Genomic DNA, 20361 nt, shown 5'->3' with positions numbered 1-20361 from the left:
AGCACCAATCTCTCTCTTGTGTCTGGTGACCAACATTTTCTGTTGAGCAATGATACTGTCGTTAATTTCGTAAGTACGTTTTGAAAAAGAATAAAATTTATTTTTAACAAATTAATTTTTTTTATGTCAATTTCGTATTTATTCATTTTTTTAAAGTGATTATGTTGCGCTTCTACAGTTACAACTGTAATTATTATTTCTTTTTTATGTTTGATCGTTTTTACTTGGACTTTTTTTTGTTTGGTCGTCTTTATTTGGACCCTTTTTGTTGGTTCTCTCTTGTGAGGTGAAACGCAATCTTTGTGAAGTGGTAACATAAAAAAACAAACAATCACACCATTATTCGGAGTGTGACAAACCTGTTGATGTATACAACAATCAAAGGTAGTTGAAAATAATCGAGACAGATCAATGTGGGATCTCCCTCCCAATTGCTCTGCAACTCCCCTACAAAATGACACATTCTCTCTCTCAGATAGTAGATTACACTTGACGAATGAGAGAAAGAAGAAAGAAAAAAAAATCAAAATTCATGCTTATTGCGCTCTCTTTTATTCCCAAAATGGTTATTTGTTGGCGTTAGTTCTTTTGAGTTGTTAAAGTGTGTGTACTTTCTCTAGGTTCGGTCCATTCTTGGCTAACAACATCCCATCCGGCCTTCAATTTATATGCTATAATTTTGAAATTATAAATCTTCATCTCATGAAGCCTTGAAATTATAAATCTTTTTTTTTTTCGATTATTTTTTGTGATAGATGTATAAAATGAATCTAAAACATTTTATACATCTTTAAAAAATTTAAGACTTATTAAAAATAAACAAATGTTAAAAAACTAAATAATTTATTTTTTTAAAAAAATTCCTTATATTATTCATGCATGCTCGTTGCAAGGGTATGTAAATATTATATTAATAATTAAAAATGAATAATGCTAGGTGCAGTCCTAAATGTATAAATTTTATACAAGTCTGTTGTAAAAATGTGAGCCCCATACAGTCATGGGATACGCAAGTTCTGTATACTCATTTTGAACAAAAAGTGAGATTTCACTGTAAAAAGAAAATGATTTTTCTATGTAGATCTTATATTTACCTACTTTTTTAAAAGGAGTACGCTATACTTGTACACTCTAGGACTGCAAATATTATTTTTTTTTTTCATACTTTTCCAAGGTGGGGTCCATTTTTTTTATAATGAGCTTGCAAAAGGTTTGTGCATTTGAGACTTGCATATATCATTTCTCATTAAAAATTGGATACCGTGTTTTCATTTTAAAGAAACTGATCGATAAGGATGATAAGGTTTAAGACAAACTAAACACAGGTGGTGACAAGTAGTGTTTAAAAAAAAATAAATAAATATTTATCTGAAAAGTGTAAATAAAAAGGGTTAGGTTTGGGGATGATGAGTCCCGGCCATTATTCTGTTGAGTTGATATTGAAGTCTTAAAATCCCTTCTTCAGAGGGAAATGCCATGCCATCTGTATGTTTAGTGTAGGTAGTAAGAAAGAATGCCAACAATAGACAAGAACAGAAAGGTGGATTGTTTTGGTGATATTTTTCAAGATTCTGCTGAGCTGATATATATTTAATTGATGCTAATTACTTTCTCATGAGGAAATGATACGGATACCTTTGTGCATGTACGTTTGTTTCCTTTAGTAAAAAAGAATGCCAGCCACATGGCCAACAATAGACAACCTACTCCCAACCACAAAGCCCATCACATTATAATGCATGCTAGCTATCAACTTCTTACCGTATGAAATTCTGCCAAACTAAAGTACTATCCATCACCATTTCCACCCTCGAGTCTTTAGATAATTCTTGATCATCATAAAGACCTGGAATCTCATTTTTCAACATCCCAGTATGGAGAAGATCATCAAGAAAAACCCACTCAAAGATGAAGCATTACTTCAGCATCCAATCCTTTTTGTTCTTGTTTTGGTCTTGGGTTTTGTTATAATGGATCCTTTCAATATGGGTCCCCTAGGAAGCCATGAGTTTATGCCTGTGAAGCACACAATTGCACCATACAAGCAAGTCATGGAGAATTGGCCTAGAGACAATCAAAGCCGGCTAGGACTTGGAAAATTGGAATTTGAGAATGAAGTCTTCGGCCCTGAATCGTTAGAGTTCGATCACTTGGGGCGTGGCCCTTACACAGGATTGGCCGACGGACGTGTTGTTCGATGGATGGGTCAAAGTGTTGGGTGGGAGACCTTTTCACTCGTGACACCAAGTTGGTGAGTCTCATTCATGCTATATCTCGCATGTTACCATAACTCTCTAGTTAATGTGTTCACTTATTGCTAGGACATGTTCAAAAGATTTGCATTATTGCATATTCGAAACTTATACAAATCATTTTTCATAGATGATTGGCCTTCATAGATGCTAATTATAATGTGTGACCCTTAAAAGGTCAGAGAAGCTTTGTGCTAAAGGTGTCGATTCAACCACATCCAAGCAATGGAAGCATGAGAAAAGGTGTGGCCGTCCCCTTGGCCTAAGGTTCGATAAAGAAAGTGGAGATTTGTACATAGCCGATGCTTATCATGGCCTTATGGTTGTTGGGCCTGAAGGAGGACTTGCAAGATCTCTGGCAACTCAAATAGAAGGGAAGCCCATAATGTTTGCCAATGACCTTGACATTCATAAAAACGGTTCCATCTTCTTCACAGACACTAGCAAAAGATACGACAGAGTGTAAGCTTTCATATGCCAAAAGAAGGAAGCATATTGCCAAAAGCTTTCAGAAGGATTTATGTCTTTTCTATCTCTTTTTTTTTTTTTTGTTTTTTTGGCAGGAACCATTTCTTTATATTGTTGGAAGGGGAAGCCACTGGTAGGCTTCTCAGATATGACCCACCAACTAAAACAACTCATGTTGTCTTGGAGGGGTTGGCTTTTCCGAATGGAGTACAATTATCTAGGGACCAAACCTTCCTCCTCTTTACTGAAACTACCAACTGCAGGTACTTATCCCTCCCCTAGCTCTTAATCCATCCCATTTAAAGCTTTTCTTCAAATGTGGATTTTCCACTTGTAGAAGACTTTTGGGGTATGACAACAATTAAATAACTTAATATGAGCTAACATCATATCATAACAATTGTTTATAAAAAGGGATGTCAGGTTGAACCAAGATTTTTCATTACAAAGTTGAAATCTCTTTATTGCAGTCCAACCAATCTGCTACTACTTTGGACACTCAAAAATCATCCACCCATTTTTCTTGACTATCTTACAGAAAGCCAATAGCCTTCCGGTCGAATGGCACCGCCACCCATGATGATTCTTAGGGATCATTAGGTCCATGCTTTGGGGGTTCCCCACACTCCTAGAACGGATTTCCCTAAAAGAAAGTACCTAGCCAAAAAAAAAAAAAATACTATCTCAGAAAAAGCAATTATTATATGTACTTCATCATAAATTCATGGCATTGTGACAGGCTAACAAAATACTGGTTGGAAGGTCCAGAATCTGGAACCACAGAAGTGGTTGCTGACTTGCCGGGTTTCCCAGACAATGTAAGAATAAATGAGAAAGGTCAATTTTGGGTAGCAATAGATTGTTGCCGAACTGCTGCACAAGAAGTTCTCACACACAATCCTTGGATACGAAGTGTCTACTTCCGACTGCCAATTCAAATGAGCATCTTAGCTCGATTGATGGGGATGAGAATGTACACAGTGATCTCACTCTTCAATGAGAAAGGAGAGATTTTGGAAGTTCTTGAGGATAGAAAGGGTGAGGTCATGAAACTAGTTAGTGAAGTAAGAGAAGTAAATGGGAAGCTATGGATTGGCACTGTGGCTCACAACCACATTGCCACCCTCGCTTACCCCTTGACTAATTAAGGCGTTAACTTCAATTTGATGAAAGGGGTTATTGGTGTTTGTATTTATTGTTAGATATTAGATGTTTGACTTGATTTATGATTCGGGTAACAATATTGGTGTTTAAATGACAAGCATGGTCTCTTATATTTGTAGCTTTTTGGCCTAGCCCCAACATTTTATATTGATTGTATGGTCAAAATGTGTTGAATTATGAAGCACTACTTGATAAATGCCAAAAACCAATGCTACAATTCATAGTGCAACAATGAATAAACTAAATTCCTGTGCAGAAGGAATCGCTGATTTAAAAAACAAAAAGTAAGAATCTGGTAGTAGTCATTCGTTTGAGTTTGACCACCATGGCACAGCCCCAAACGGCTAGTGAATGCCCCTGCTCTATGCTTTCCCGGAGCTAGTTATTCAAGAAGACCAATGATTTAAATAGGCCTTTGTTTCCAAGAGCATTCAATCTTCTCCATATCCTAGTCCTAACTAATGATTTAACTAATGACCTCATCGTCTTCTAGTCCTAACTCTACTTAACCTTCCTATACTTCAAGACCATGAATTAGGACCCCAATGAGGTCATACCTTTCCAACATTTTACATTCAACATCATGGTCTTACGCCTCCCTTGCATCCTTCTACATATATCACACTCCATTTCTAATTCATGAAGTGAGCTCCTATGCTTCACCTTAACATTCAAAGCATCACTCTAGCTTTCTAACTTAATCCCACTACACCATGAGATCCATGCTACAAATACAAAACCCTTCTTCCGTACATACACAATTCAATCGAACACTTCCTGACGTTGATCAATCTCAACTCAAGTCTCATTCACTTCTTTGTATAGAAACTTATAACACAATTCAAACCAAACATACATGTACAACCAACCAAAAATAGATATGTGCTCTACCCATTTATAAGATCAATATACAATCCATCAAAGCACACATTTGGTCTTACAAGCTTCATCCACACACAACACATTCAATATATAAAAATCTATTCAACATAGTAACTCCACGTTCTCATGCATTTTCAATCCATAAACCACTTCAAATAAGCATACCTTGTCCAATTCTAACATAGAAATTAATACACGCTCATATATTCAATTCATCATCCATTTAGACTCAATATACAATTCATCAAACACTTAATACATAAATTTGTCCATGCCATCAATTTCTTGCACATTTAAACTCAATATACACCAAGCTGCCAATTTACATATCTTTGCAGGCTCAAACCACAACCACCTCTCTTAGTCTATGAATAGAACACCGCATCATTCAGCCACAAACATATATTAGCCCATAAAAGAGATATATTATAGGGTGAGGCTACTGTGCTGCCCAGCTTTTATTGCTGGGAGTGCCCGCTAGTGTAATCAGTTTTTTTTTTTTTCTAAACATTTTTTAAACATTTAAAAAAACAAAAATTCACTAGTGGTAATTTTTTGTAAAAATTTTTTAAAAATTAAAAAATAAAAATTCATTAGTGGTCAAATCCGAAAGGCAAAGCCAGGAAGAAAGTAGCATTTTCCAAAGAGATATGAAGGGTTACCCTAGTGTTATTCTAAGAGTTGAGTGTGCAATGGTGGCTGAACAATCTTTACATGTGCAGAGAACATAGCCCAACCGTGGCCAAGCTACTGATTTGGTGGCTTATACAAAACAGAAAAGTAAAAGGGAAAGAGGTGCCAAGAATACAGGACTATGTATTGAAGCTAAAAGCTTGATGTTTAGGTCCATCAACAATATAAAAACCATCTTACCAACCATTTTCCAGTTATTAACTTGAGCAACATGGTCTCCCCTTAGCATGGTCATACACATACTTTGGCTCCTCTCGCCATACCATAGGTAACGACTGCGTGTATGACTTCGTAATGAGCGACAAATGGCTTTGTGCCCCGTCCTTGATCATGACTTTCTCTAGCCTTTGCCAGCTGAAAGATAAAAATTTTGACCCAAGAGTGTTACATCTCACTCAAGTCCGTTATCCTATGTTGACAACCCAGAAACCTCACTCAATTCTTAGATGCTCCTGAGTAACCGAAAAAGCTCCATCGAGATAATGTCCCCTCTCGGCTTAGGTCGTGACTCACTCACACACTCACATACTCCTTTTACAACAAGGAAATAAGAATTTATTTTTAAAGGATAAGATCAACAATTTAGCAAAAATGACCAGTAATTCATAGTGATATATTATGCATGTGGGAAAATATAAAAAATAGGACAATAACGTAGTAAATCATAACATGGTATACTTATAGTCATTAACCGTCATTGTTAGCATTGTCCTGGAGAAGAACCTATCTTGGCAGTGAGTTCTTACTGAGTCGATCGTTGCTAGAGTGATCTTCCTTGGCTTGGTGAAGACTCCGAAGTTCGAATACGTGATAGCATGAGCTCGGTTTGTGGAGTTAGGGTTCCGCTTTCTCTTTGAAGATGAGAGAGAGAGAGAGAGAGAGAGAGAGAGAGAGAGAGTTTATGAATTTTCAGAGATCTCAGTGCATGAGATTTAAGATTTAAGAGTGAATTTTCTTTGATGACATACTCATCTACAGTAAAACATTTTTTTGACCATTTAATTCACCTACAAGTTGTTTTATTCATTCTCAAACAGCACCAACTGTTTGCCACGAAATCAAAATGCAGTTTTGGAAATTCTGAAGTAAGCCATCATTGTCATTTCTTTTGTAAAGAGAGAGTTAAAGCAGACCCTGCTATAAAGAGGGTTCTTAGGACTGACGCATAGCAGCTCCCTTACCTTCCCTTTTAAAAAGAAACTCTTTTTTTTTTCTTTTTTCTTTTTTATTTCATGGCAGTTCAAAAAAGTTGCAATATTCCATAATAACTGAAAGGAGTCAAAATCCAACCACATTTTTCTACCCTCAAGCAGAACTTCAAAAACAGAAATCAACTATATTCTCTCTCCCTTGCTCTACTGTTGTCGAGCTTCGACTTTCTTTTTCTGCCAGAGACGATCCAGCGCACTGTCAGAATCTCCCTGAGCACAAGCGAAGCCACACAGAGCAAAGGTGGAGAAATGGCCATTTTACACGCCATTCTCATCCAAATGCCCAACGTTGATCTGAACGCAAGCATGGTCCTTTAATTTGATGTAATCAACCTGTTTGTAGCTGAACATTGTTGGGAGCTATTCTGACACTGAGACGATTCTAAATAAAGGAGGGACGAAATTTAACGTGGTTCGACAATTGCCTACGTCCACAGCTGCTGTAATTTCACTATAAAATGATTTTTACAGAAAACTCTCTCTCACCCACTCTCTACACTGTCTGCACACACGCAGCACACACTCTCTTCTTTCTTCTCTACACTTCTCTGCTGCGCTCTCTGATACACACACCAACTGAGCTCTCTCCTATTTATAGAAGAGAGCAGCTTACATTTTTTTTTTCTTTCGGTGCAGTGATTTACGGAGAGAATTGAGGCGTCACTTGCTGCAGACACTGTGCGTGTCTGTGAGTGGCGCCTAATCTGCCAAGGAGAGAAACGGTGCATGACTCACTGTTCACCGTTTTGTCTCCATCTGCAACAATCTCCCACTTGGAGACAAATGAGTCTACATATCTTCATAGCAACCATCACAGCAACTTCAAGTCATGCCTTTAAGTACGAAAGCCAACTGAAGCTATACACAGCTTCAGTTTGTCAGCAGTAACTACTTTTGTAAACATGTCTGCTGGGTTTTCTGCTCCTCGAATCTTCTCAAGTATCAGCTGTCCACTATCGAGAAGAGATCGGATAAAATGATATCGCAAATGTATGTGTTTTGTTCTGGAATGAAAGGCTGGATTCTTTGCAAGAAAAATAGCACTCTGACTATCACTGTGCAGAATGCCTTTTTCATTCTTCTTTCCCAATTCCTCCAAGAATGACTGCAACCAAACCATTTCCTTCCCTGCTTCAGTTATAGCAACGTATTCCGCTTCTGTAGTTGAGAGAGCAACAATCTTCTGTAACTTAGAAGCCCACGATACAGCTGTACCACCCAGCGTATACACAAATCCAGTAGTACTTTTTCTGCTGTCAACGTCACCTGCTAAATCAGCATCTACATATCCCTGTAGTTTTAAACCTGCTTTTGTAAAGCATAGTGACGTATCTGAAGAGCCTTGTAGATATCTTAAAATCCACTTGACTGCTTCCCAATGCTGCTTTCCTGGATTACTCATGTACCTGCTCACAGCTCCCACTGCTTGTGCAATATCTGGCCTTGTACAGACCATGGCGTACATAAGACTACCAATAGCAGATGCATAGGGTATTCTGTTCATGCATTCTTGCTCTTCCTTCGTCTTTGGCGACTGATCCTTAGTTAGTCGAAAGTGACTAGCTAAGGGTGTGCTTACTGGTTTCGCCTTGTCCATGTTAAACCTTCTGAGCACCTTCTTTACATACTCCTCCTGGGAGAGCTTGAGAGTATCATTAGACCTGTCTCTAATAATTCTCATACCAAGGATTTGTTTTGCAGCACCCAAATCCTTCATCTCAAACCGCTTTGACAACTGCTTCTTCAGTTCATTGATTTCCTCGATGCTTGACCCTGTAACGAGCATATCATCTACATATAACAGTAGGATAATATAAGAGTTGTCAAAGTTCTTCATATAGCAACAATGGTCGGCCTACAGTCTTGTAAATCCATTACTGCACATGAAGTTGTCAAACTTCCGGTACCATTGTCGTGGAGCTTGTTTTAGGCCATACAAGCTCTTCTTCAGTTTGCAAACTAGATTCTCTTTTCCCTTCACTGAGAATCCTTGTGGCTGGTGCATATAGATGTCTTCCTCCAAATCACCATGAAGGAATGCAGTCTTCACATCTAACTGCTCAAGATGTAGATTCTCTGCAGCCACAATTGCCAACACTAGCCTGATCGTTGTCAATTTTACAACTGGAGAGAAAATGTCTGTGTAGTCGACACCTTCTTTTTGTTGAAACCCCTTCACGACCATTCTGGCTTTGTAGCGCTTGCTACCATTGTGGTCTTCTTTAATTCTGTACACCCATTTATTGTGCAAAGCCTTCTTGCCTTTTGGAAGCTTAGTTAGCTCCCATGTCTGATTTGACATCAGTGACTCCATCTCATCTTGCATGGCTTTCTCCCACTTGATCGAATCTTCAATTCGTAGAGCTTCATCATAACTTTCCGGTTCACCACTATTTGTTAGCAAGATGTAGTATAGAGATGGTGAGAACCGCTGTGGTGGCCTAATTGTTCTTGAAGATCTTCGAGTAGCAGTGAGTGGTGTACGTTGTTCGATCTGTATATCATCATTTTCTTGATCCTCGTTCTGATCAGTGTTGACTCGAGTAACATCAAAGTCAACAACCTCAGGTTTCTTTGGCTATTCCTCAGATTCAGCTTGTGACTTAGCTTTGTACAGAATCTGCTCATTAAATATCACATTTCTACTTCTGATGATTTTGCGATTTTTATCATCCCAAAATCGATAGCCAAATTCTTCATCACCATAACCGATGAAAAAACATTTTCTAGATTTGGCTTCTAACTTGTTACGATCAGTAGAATCTATGTGAACATATGATAAACAGCCAAAAACTTTCAAATGGGAAAGATTTACCTTCTTTCCGCTCCAGACTTCCTCTGATAGATCGAACTTTAAGGGAACTGAAGGTCCCCGATTAATCAAATAGGCTGCAGTGTTAATTGCATCAGCCCAAAAACATTCAGGCAATCCTGAATTCAGCCTCATGCTTCTGGCACGTTCGTTGAGAGTTCTGTTCATGCGTTCAGCTACGTCATTCTGCTGCGGTGTCCCGGGAATAGTTTCCTGAAAAATGTTAGAACTCCAAAATCTACAAAGTTGGAGTTGGTGCACACAGATTTGTGGGGGCCATCTCCAGTCGCTTCTCTTGGAGGATCGCGGTACTATGTTTCATTTATTGATGACTCAAGCAGGAAAGTATGGGTTTATTTATCTGTGTATAGCTTCAGTTGGCCTTCGTACTTAAAGGCATGACTTGAAGTTGCTGTGATGGTTGCTATGAAGATATGTAGACTCATTTTGTCTCCAAGTGGGAGATTGTTGCAGATGGAGACAAAACGGTGAACAGTGAGTCATGCACCGTTTCTCTCCTCGGCAGATTATGCGCCATTTGTTGCGCCTCTGGCCGCCCAGAAATCACACCCACAATAGATAGAGACAATATTTAAGTGGTTCGGCAACTGCCTACGTCCACTGAAGCGGAAATTCGATTTTTCAATATGTTTGTACAATTTTACAAACACTCACAACATCTCTCTATCTCTCTCAAATGGCCTCCGTTCTGGGTTTCCCCAGAACCCATTTTCGCCCTCTGCCCTCTGCCTGATCTCTCACCTCAGTGAGAATAGTTTTCTCTTCAGAATTCATCTCCTTTTATAGGAGAACCATGGGGGACAAGAAGCATGCAATTTCAAGTCTTCTTTCGGTGCAGATGAACTTTTGTCAATATTTGCTGCAGAATTCGGTGGATGGGTAGATGGTTGGTGGCTGCAGTTGGTGCCTAATACAACCAAGAAAGAAAACGGTGCATGTGCAGCCCTTCATACTTGGGTTGATTCAACAAACATTTCCTGGGAATGTAAAGCTCGGTTATAACTCCCTCTTCGTTCTGCATCTTGGCTTCTGTTTAATGCTTCGTCAAACGCTTACCGATCAGCGAAGAAGAGATGAGCAAACGGCGACAGAGAAGACTGCGGGCGAGAAAAAAAGAAACTCCTTTATCTGGACAGAAACAGCCAAAGAAGCCTTTGATAACTCAAAAAAGCTGTGACTAACCCCCTGGGACTAGCACTTTCAGATTTTACTTAACCTTTTATTATTCAATGTGATGCTTCTGGGTATGGTGTTGGAGTTGTTTTGATGCAACAGGGAAGGCCAATCGCATTGATGAGTCAAACATTACATGGGAATGCCTTACAAATGTTTACATATGAAAATGAGTTGATGGCTCTATTCCTAGCTGTGAAGAAGTGGCGATCCTACTTGTTGGGCCATAAATTCAAGGAGCAAACTGACCAACAGAGCCTAAAGTATTTGCTGGAACAGAATGTAGGAACTCCCCTTCAGTAGAGATGGATCACCAAACTACTGGGCTTTGATTTTTCAGTGGAATACAAGCAAGGAAAGGAGAACAAAGTGGCTAATGCGTTATCTAGGAAAGTTGATGAATGATGAGCAAGACAATATAGAGCTGGCAGCCATCACTACTCCAACAGCAAAATGGTTGGACTCTCTTAAGGCTTCCTACAAGACAGACTTGGAATTGCAAAAATTACTACTACAAATGGAGCAAGGATTTTTGGACCCTAGCAAGTACAAAATCCATGATGAATTTCTATATTACAGAGAGACTCTACATCGGTACCACACCAGAATTGATGTCAAAAATTTGAGGACCAGACTAATATGAACGACATATTAGAAGAGGCAGAGTCTTATTCTAGTGATACTATGTCCGACCCTTCCACCGATGAAGACCTGCTTAAAGACACTAATGCAGAGACCGATGCTGAAACTAGTTCTATGGATGACACCGATTGACCATCTAATTCAAACTAGGGTCCTAAATTGATTGCTGTTTCATAGGGAATGAACAGATGACTTGATTTTTTTGTGTCTTTAAGTTTTACAATAGTTATTGTAATGACTAAGCATCACATTTCTGGTTTACAGATGTAATTGTGGATGACATTTTTGTCTTTAAGTTAAACAAGTGATCTATAGCTTTTGCCCGCTTGTGGTGAGTTATTTAAGATTGAAAATAACTTTGTTCTATTCAGTATGGAAGTTGAAAGTGTGGTTTGTTACTACTACAAGAAGTTTGAAGTATAGTACTGAAAGTTGGACGTATTAAGTTATAAGCTTGTCAGTTTCTAGAATCTGTCTTTAACTTGTTGTTTACATTGTCAATTCTTAGGTGACAATTAATGACCTTTAATTCCTAGTCTGTTTATTGCATGTCCACTCAAAGCTGAATGATGGGTGCAGATGGAGAATTGGTTTGGGGAACACTGAAAGTGTGGACTGATGTATGGGTACCAGGGTTTAAAAGGATTGCTGATATGAACTCTGTGTCTGTTATAGGTGCAGAGGAAGCTACTGTGAATTCATTATTTGTCCCTGAGCAGACAGAATGGGATGTTAACAAAATTACAACCATGTTCCCTCCTGCAATGGCACTACAGATCGTTAAGATTGTGCTTAGTCAAGGAAATTCAGATGTGATTTGCTGGACGCTTGAAGCTCATGGGAGATACACAGTCAAGAGTGGCTATAGACTTTTCTTATCAGCAAATATGGTGACATAAAGTGGTGAAGCATCAAATACTGCTCTTATTAGAAAATTGTGGAAATCTATCTGAGCTATGAAACTCCATTCTAAGTAAGAGTGTTTGCATGGAAGGCTGTCAAAGGAATATTACCTACTAAGCATAACCTTCGGAAGAAATATGTTAATATTGCAAAAAATTTTGTTTTCTATGATGCTAGTAGAGAAGATACTTTGCATGTATTACTCTCCTGCCCAGCAATTAGAGAAGTCTGGATTAAAAACTTCCCAAAGCAGCTACAGATTAATGAGTCCAGCTTGTTTATTGATGTTGCTCTTAAACCGCTATATTATAATTGTGCAGAGTTGCTGGAGTTGTTCTTTTTAATATGCTGGAGCTACTGGTATAGAAGAAACATGAAGATTTTTGAGGAAAAAGATGTACATGCTGATGCTATGCTGGGAAGTGCCTAGGCTATGCAGAAGGGTTTTCGTGAATTGAGGAACAAACCTCTATCTGTAATTAGGCAATGCAGATGGGTATTCCCACCACGTGGCACTTTCAAATTGAATGTAGATGGAGCCTTTTCTCAAGATGGATCTGTTGCAGGTATAGGCTCTGTATTAAGAGATTCAAAGGGTGAAGTTATAATGGCCGCAGCAATAAGAGAAAGGGCAAGTCTAAATGTAATCGAGCTTGAAGGCCTTGCAATCCTTAGGGGGCTACAGCTGTGTCTTCACCTTGGTATCCATCATATCTCAATTGAATTAGATTCTCTCTTGGTTGTAAATGAGTTCAATCGAAATGGATAGTCTATGGCCACCATGGGAAACATTGTTAGTGAAGTCAGGAAGTTAATTCATCGATTTCAAACATGTGCTCTAAACCATGCAAACAGAGCTGCAATACAGTAGCTCATACTCTTGCCAAGCTTGGTTTGAGTGTCTCATAAATTAGTTTATGGTGGGGTTCTTACCCGGATGTAATTGCTAATTTCCTTTGGATTGATTCTTCTTTGTAATCTGTTTTATTATATGAATTAAGATTGGTTTTCCTATAAAAATAAAATAAAATAAGATGTACGCGGTTACGCAAAACAGAGGCTTAGTTCCAAAAATCCCTTGATTTCCTTCCCTACTCAAGGAAGAGAGGATAATTCTTTTCTCTTTTTGAATATTATTTTGGCCATTTTTACATGACTTTTGTGTAATAGCATAGGCCAATATAATGTCGAATTGTGGATGTTTCCTTTTTGCATGATATGGTCTGTGGGGAAGGAACTAAATGCATGCGAGGATCTTTGAAGACACTATGAAGTCAGTGGATGAGTTTTGTTCTATACTGCTTGAGACCCTTATGTCTTGAACATTGACTTAATGGTTGTAGTTTTGCTTACATAAATTTTATGTCATCTTGTTTTTGTTTCATCTTTTGTTAGATGGCTCCACTACCCTTGTATACATCAGAAGAGGAAAGGACCAATGAACCGAAACTGAAGTTGAAGAAGCTGTGCAAAAAGCTTCTTCGATCGACAGGTTGGTCTTCCAAAACTTTGACGTGTTTTAATGTTGCAAATTCTCTGTCACTGATTGAAGGCTGATTTCAGTTACCTAGAGAGTCATTGAAGCTGAAACAGCTTAAACTTCTTATTGTTGAGCATTCATCTTCTGTTTTTTCAAACCTCTCTTCCAGGAGAGATGCTGTAGCTTACCTGAAACAAAAGGTATTGTGTTTTAGGCTGTGTTACAATTTTATGATTTTTATCCTTGTAAGAAAAATGGAAAGATGTAAAAAATGAGGTTACACTAATAGCGAAACTGCAACATGTTAATCTTGTGAAAGTTTTCGGATTTTGCATCGAAAGTTTTTATATTAACAAAGTGTGATCTACAAGTACATGCCAAACAATATTTATGTCTATCTGTGTACTGTTGTCGAGAGGATCAGTGAAACATGACAAAAAAGAAAACCATTAAGGACTCTTTCCTGGTATACTTTTGTTATGTTTTTTTTTTCCCCCGAGCAAGTAATCCTTATAATATTTATGGTTTGAATGGTGTTTATAAAGTAATCCTTATAATATTTATGAGCCAATTGAATGACGGTTTAATTGTATGATGGCTTATATTTATGTAAAGAATGGTGGGGCCATAAATTGGGTGTTGTTCAGAATCTACATTTGAAAAGCTTTCATGTTGATATTTGTCATCAATTGTCGTCAAGCCCGCCGAGCAAACACCCCTTTCAGCACTTTAATTACCATGCTCATCTTGCTAAGCTGGTATGTTGTCATTGAAAACCACCAAAGTGTGAAACCAAAATAGTCCTAATAGGTTGCTCTGCACCATCCGAGTTTAATGCTCTGCACCCTCCTATATAGTTGCAGATTGAAGATAGCTGCTGCAGCTCACCATTTGTCATTAATTTGTGGTTGATATTTAGTAGAACTTATCCTATAAAAGGAGAGCTATGATGTGTAAACGGAGTGAGAAAAATTCTAAGTGTTTGTAAACTTGTACAAACTTAGTGAATTTTTACTTTAGTGGATGTAGGCAATTGCCAGACCACTTGAAATATCGTCTTGGTGTGTTTCCGGATTGTTTTTAGCACAGCATTCATTTACAAAATCAATCGATGCATGCATGGTTGTAACTAATATGCCATATATTCCTTATTTCTTCCTCATTTTTCTCCCTTTACATGTTGTAATAACTTTCTTGCTTCAGGCTGGTATCCCAAATGGAGTTCTAAAAGTTGTCATGAGATTTGGACCGACTGCTAGTGCTGCCATTAGCTCTCATATAGACATTGATGGGGTAATTTTTAGTATTTAATTTGTAAAGAAGGTACCAAAATGACAATTTGTGAAGAAGTTAGTGGAAAAGGCAAAAGATTGGGCAGTTGGGGATCCATCTGATCCTAAAGTTAAATCAAGTGAGTACGTATTAGTATTTCCGTCTTCCTTTTCTATATTTCTAGTACCGTGTTAACACAACTATCTTCAAGTTAAATCAATTGTGACACCCATTTACGACTCTCCTTGGCTTTGAATCAGTGTGGCTAATTCAGTTTGGCAAATGGCCATAACACGCTAGCTAGCAGAATCTCAAATTAAAAGATTTAGATTTATTTTTTTCTAATCTTTTTCATAATTGAATAGAAGATTGTGACTGCAATATGTGGACCATTCGATTCAAGCATATTCCATAATGGTAATTTGATATAGTCTATAGTTATTTAGTATTAGAATAGTATTACCAATACCAGTAGTATTACTATATACTAATAGTATTATTAATATTTATATATGTTAATAATATATATATAAATCATACTATATTAATATAAATATCATAGTATAATATATATCATTGAAATCTAATTGTAAAATTAATAACAAATAATATAGTTTAAATCCCTTAATTAAAATACTGCTAAATAACAAATAATGTAGTTGTAAATGAATAATTAAAATAACTTAAATAAAATATTATCAGTCCAATACCATATAATTCTTTCAGGCTGAAAGATAATACCCACAATATTGATAAAAAGACCTTGCCAACTAAAGCAAATCCACTGCAGAATTTAAAGTCCACGTGAAACACTAATCAACACACACAAACTGCTCTAATATGTATAATAAAGGTCATAACAGTATAACTGGAAAGCCGGACCGAATCGGATCAGAATCGATAAAACCGAAAGTACCGATTTAGAAAAGTAATCAGTTCAGAATCGATTCTTGAAAATGCAAAACCGGTATAACTGATTTGGTCCTAAAATTTATATAAAACTGGACCGGTTACACCCTAGTCATGATTAGAAGGTGTTTATCAATTATGACGTGCAGGGAATTTGAATGTGGTAAACACGGTGTTAACATCACTTTGTGCAGGCAAATTTTGAATCAATTTTTACAAGTCTTGGAATATATTTTCTAAAACTAATAAAAAACTAAAAATGAAAATTATTAAAAACAAAATATCACTACAGGAAATAAGTTTATTTATGGCGACTTTTGTCGCCAGAAATACTATCAAAAATAATTCTGGCTACTTTAAGTCGCCCTCGAGTAGCCGCTTCTAAAAAGCCAAGTAAAATTTTTTCCAACGATTTTATAAATTGACAGAAATATCCATCATTTCTTGTGAAAATAATAGCAGCTAATTTGATAAAATTTTGTCGCAAAAAAAGTTTGCCAAATTTTTTTAATTTCCGGTGATGAGTATTCGCCACAAATACTCTATTTTCACTGGAAATACTCTTGCCTTTTCCAGAATAATTTCCTAGCATTTTGGAACCAACAAAATTTATTCCTAGTGTGTGGTTGTTTTTTCCCATGATATTTAATTCTTTTATGATAGGTAATTGCTTACTAATAAATTAAAAAATACTAAATTTAAAAAAATTTATATTTACTTGCCAACATCATTCAAATTACCACAACGTATATATTTGAAATTTACCACTTTTTAGTCTTAAGTTTTACACAATACCATCCAAGATATCATAATGGAATGTAAATTTACAAGTGGAATTCTTTTTTCATGGGTTTCAACTTTGATTCATTCTTTGACAGCTTCTGAAACATTTTTGCTCTGTATTTCTCGATTCCTTAGTTCAATCCTATGAGAAACAAGAGCACCAAATAAATGAGAAACCATCGATCATAAATAAATCATTATAAAATCTAGGTGCGAATGAGAGCGTATATATTAACTTTTATATGGAAACACAATTCTATACCGCACCTCCCAAAATAGTCATTGGCTTCCATCCTTTGACATCTCACTCTTCTTGTAATAATCCGTTCATTCTTTCTTTTATAATTACAAGCCTCATTTTACGTGTCGTACCTCGATAGCGTGTTCTAAAAGATACCAAGCGGATTTTGAAGCAAACCTATTATTTTAAAAGCTTTCGAATATTTTAAATATTTTGAAAATATTTACATGTGATATTTTCAGTGTTATTAGACTAAACTTGTTTTTAAATAACACAATTATAATATTTTTGAAGAGCTCCAAAAATGTTATGCTCTTTAAAAATATTATAATTGTGGAAAATTATTTAAATTAAATATTTTAGTCATTTAAAAATAATACAAGATTTAAATTTATGTTGAAAACTCTAAATTAATTTAAATGGTTTTATTCTATTTAAATAGCTAATGAGACTTCATCATTTTAATTAATGATGAAGGAATATTATTTTATAAACTTTAGTTTAAATAAAACGCTTACGTGTTTTCAAATCAGTATTTAAACTCACAATTAGATCGTTTTGAAGATCCTGAAACGAAGAGCCTGGATTAAATATCCAAGCCCCTATCTTTTTTCCCTCACTTCTCCCTTTCCCTTCTTTCTCCTCTCGCTCTCTCCCAGCCGACGTGCACTCTCCCTTCTCCCTCACTCGTGCGGCTTATCTCCTCTAGCTGGCGCCACCACATGCCGCCCAACTTCACCTCTACCACTGGCAGCTCCCCCTCTTTCCAGCAAGTCCAACCCCACTGATGGTGAGTCCCACCCGCAACCCTCTCTCTCCCCTCCTCCCTTTAACCAAATGGGTATGAAAACCCATTTATCTCCTCCTAGCACCACCTTACGCGGCCAACGTGGCCACCGAGCACCACCAACAGCTTCACCACCTCATGGGCTTCCCCTCCATAGCCTCATCCTCCTTTAGTTCCCTCTTCTCCCTCAGATTGCTCCTCACGAAGCCACGACCAACCCACACGGGTTTCACCCCGTGCGCCACCGTACACTGTAGCTCAGGCCTTCGCATCTCACCAGCAACCTCCCCCCTTAATCGGTGACCAACCCCCACCAAACCCACCTCCTCTCTCTCTCCCCATGGCACACACGCACATGACCCATAAATGGGTCTCCTACATGGCTTCACCACCACCAACGGCCTTAGCGCCGCCATGCGTGGGTGATGGGCCCCAAAGCGGACCAAGTCTTACGAATTAATTACAAGATTAAGAGCTACAAAAATCAAGGAAGCAAAACAAGAATTGGTATAATTCAATTGGGATGAAGCTAACAAGAGCCCGACACTTATGATGGACTTGAAAGAAGGAGAACCAGTTTTGATCCACTTGATCCAAGCTATGGAAAACACGACTTGGGCCTATTGTTATTGAAGGCCTTGGACTTATTCATTTCATTAAAAGAGCTTATTTTGTTAGTTTAGAATAAGTGGGCTTGAGGATATCAACTCACACATATGTCTTATTTTAATGAACTAGGATTTTTGGGAAGACCTTGTAGTTTGGCTAAGGGCATATTTGAAAAGTTATTATTTTATTTGAACTAGGGTTTTAGATGCTATAGTACCTGCGGCACTATTCTTTTAGGGATTTGGGGATTGTTTATTTAAACCACTTGTAACCTCATTTAAGGAGGAAAGACATTTTTTTATTGAATTTTCATTGTGAATGAGTTTTATCCTCTTGTTCTTAATTGAACTCTTGAACTTATCAAAAGTAGATCACAACTTTTGTGGCGTTCCTCCTTGTAATTTAGGTTCTTGAGACGGGTTCTTCAATGAGTCTAGATTTTAATATAATCTAGGTTCTTGAAACGAGATCTCAACGGGTCTAAATTCTCCATCCATAGACTTGAGTTTGACGTTCTTGGGTTTGTTTTTCCAATATTGTTGTTGGGTCTCAAAGCGAGTCGATTGGGGTTCACATCATTGGGTTCTCACCCCACCAAGCACTTCCCCTGACCACCATGGCTCCTCCTTGAGCTCCTCCTTGCCAACCAAGCCTCCCTCTCCATTTCCCATACTTTGAAATACATGGCCCAAAACACCTCCACGGACCACCGTGCCTCCTCCGTGTGCCAGTTCGGCACCGTCTTGAGGCCACCACTCTAAAACCACAACCAAACCCTTCCCCGCTCAAATCCACACATGTAGCCACCTCTAGTAACCCAAACAGCCACAATACGCAGTGTTAACCGCCACATATGACTACTCCGATGCCTTGATCGTGATGGGCAGCGAGCAATGCATGGGTTATCCTGTCGAGCCAAAAATTTAATCAGCTTATAATTTTGTCTTCCAAGCGTAGAAGCTGTCAAAGTAATACAAGGATAAGTCCAGGATCGTATTTCACAGGGACAAAGAGTTATCAAAGTGTTTGTGAGATTTTCTTTGTGTAAAAGATGTATCGATTATGAAAGATGAAAATAAATGTGAATCTATGTTTATAAAATTACCAAAACTAAGAAGTTTAGAGAAAATGTGTAGCAAATGAATTAAATTTGTAATAAACAATAAAACAAACACTTGGGATACAATTTTCACCCACTGATTTGGAGAGGTATTTACTTCTCTTTTCATCTTCTCTCAACCATGCTCTCATTCCTAGAAGTCATGCTCGGAAAATATAACAACGAACCCCAATTCTTAGCCTAATAAAACCACTTGACAGATTATATAACAATTATAAAATATTAGAAGAAAGTCATCAAAGTGTTATTACTTGTTCAAGTATTAATTGTGTCTTTACGTCTACAACTAATTTAAACTAAGAACAAAGAACTTCAATCCTTTCTAGATGTTAAACTGAAATATCATCCACCAAGTTAATCATTGAAATCACATAACATTGAAGAAAATCTACCCCAAATCAGTAATAGGTTACTCATTGAATCCCAAATCTAAAATCTAACCTATCATCTCTAAATTAGTAAAATGCTCAAAAATGATGAATCCTAACATTTTAAATTGCTGTATAAAAAATAAATGCAGAAGATTAAAAATAACAAGCAGAACGAAAATCAAGATAATTAAAAGAAACAAGTGCCAAAAGAAAAAAAAAAAAACTGTAGGAGAAATAAGGAAATGCCGAAGAGCCAATGTTGAGCTAAAGTTCTAGCAGACGAAAATGTATAGCAAGAAAGCAAATAAAAATAACTAGCTGACGCCGAGAAATAAAATGCAGGAATGAAAATCGCCCCCGTAAGCTAGTCTGGAACCTCCAAAAATGTAAAACAAAAGACTAGAAATAAAACTAAAAACAAGCCCAGCAAGTGAGCTTCCGCCCGGTTCTCCGTTCGAACCAACAAGAAGAAAACTCAAAACTAGATGAATCCAATCTCAACCCGAGAGAGAGAGAGAGTTCCGTCCGAAAAGAAACTAAACTAACAACAAATAAATTCCAAAACCAG

General features: G+C 37.4%; 1 protein-coding gene and 1 long non-coding RNA gene across 2 annotated transcripts; one reads left to right on the top strand and one right to left on the bottom strand.

Annotated features, from left to right (window-relative positions):
* The first annotated feature begins 1627 nt into the window (after positions 1 to 1627).
* Positions 1628 to 4002, top strand: LOC122300157 (protein STRICTOSIDINE SYNTHASE-LIKE 13). The gene is made up of 4 exons (XM_043110619.1): positions 1628 to 2251; positions 2430 to 2714; positions 2816 to 2983; positions 3460 to 4002. Exons 1-4 carry the CDS (start codon positions 1875 to 1877, stop codon positions 3866 to 3868), a joined length of 1239 nt encoding a protein of 412 aa, XP_042966553.1. The 5' UTR covers positions 1628 to 1874; the 3' UTR covers positions 3869 to 4002.
* On the bottom strand, positions 3087 to 7016 carry LOC122300158. The gene is made up of 2 exons (XR_006239935.1): positions 6206 to 7016; positions 3087 to 3377 (listed from the first exon to the last, which is right to left on the bottom strand). It is a non-coding gene; the product is annotated as an uncharacterized LOC122300158 (long non-coding RNA).
* Positions 7017 to 20361: the final 13345 nt, after the last annotated feature.

This window comes from Carya illinoinensis, chromosome 2, assembly GCF_018687715.1.
Source record: "Carya illinoinensis cultivar Pawnee chromosome 2, C.illinoinensisPawnee_v1, whole genome shotgun sequence".
In the NCBI taxonomy this organism is placed as follows: domain Eukaryota; kingdom Viridiplantae; phylum Streptophyta; class Magnoliopsida; order Fagales; family Juglandaceae; genus Carya; species Carya illinoinensis.
This window is presented reverse-complemented; position numbering and strand designations above follow the sequence as displayed.

Excerpts from the sequence above, each read along its gene's own strand:
- LOC122300157 (XM_043110619.1), top strand. The coding sequence starts at position 1,875 with ATGGAGAAGATCATCAAGAAAAACCCACTCAAAGATGAAGCATTACTT. Across the intron at positions 2,252-2,429 it reads TCACTCGTGACACCAAGTTG|GTCAGAGAAGCTTTGTGCTA; the intron begins GTGAGTCTCATT and ends GACCCTTAAAAG. Across the intron at positions 2,715-2,815 it reads AGCAAAAGATACGACAGAGT|GAACCATTTCTTTATATTGT; the intron begins GTAAGCTTTCAT and ends TTTTTTTGGCAG.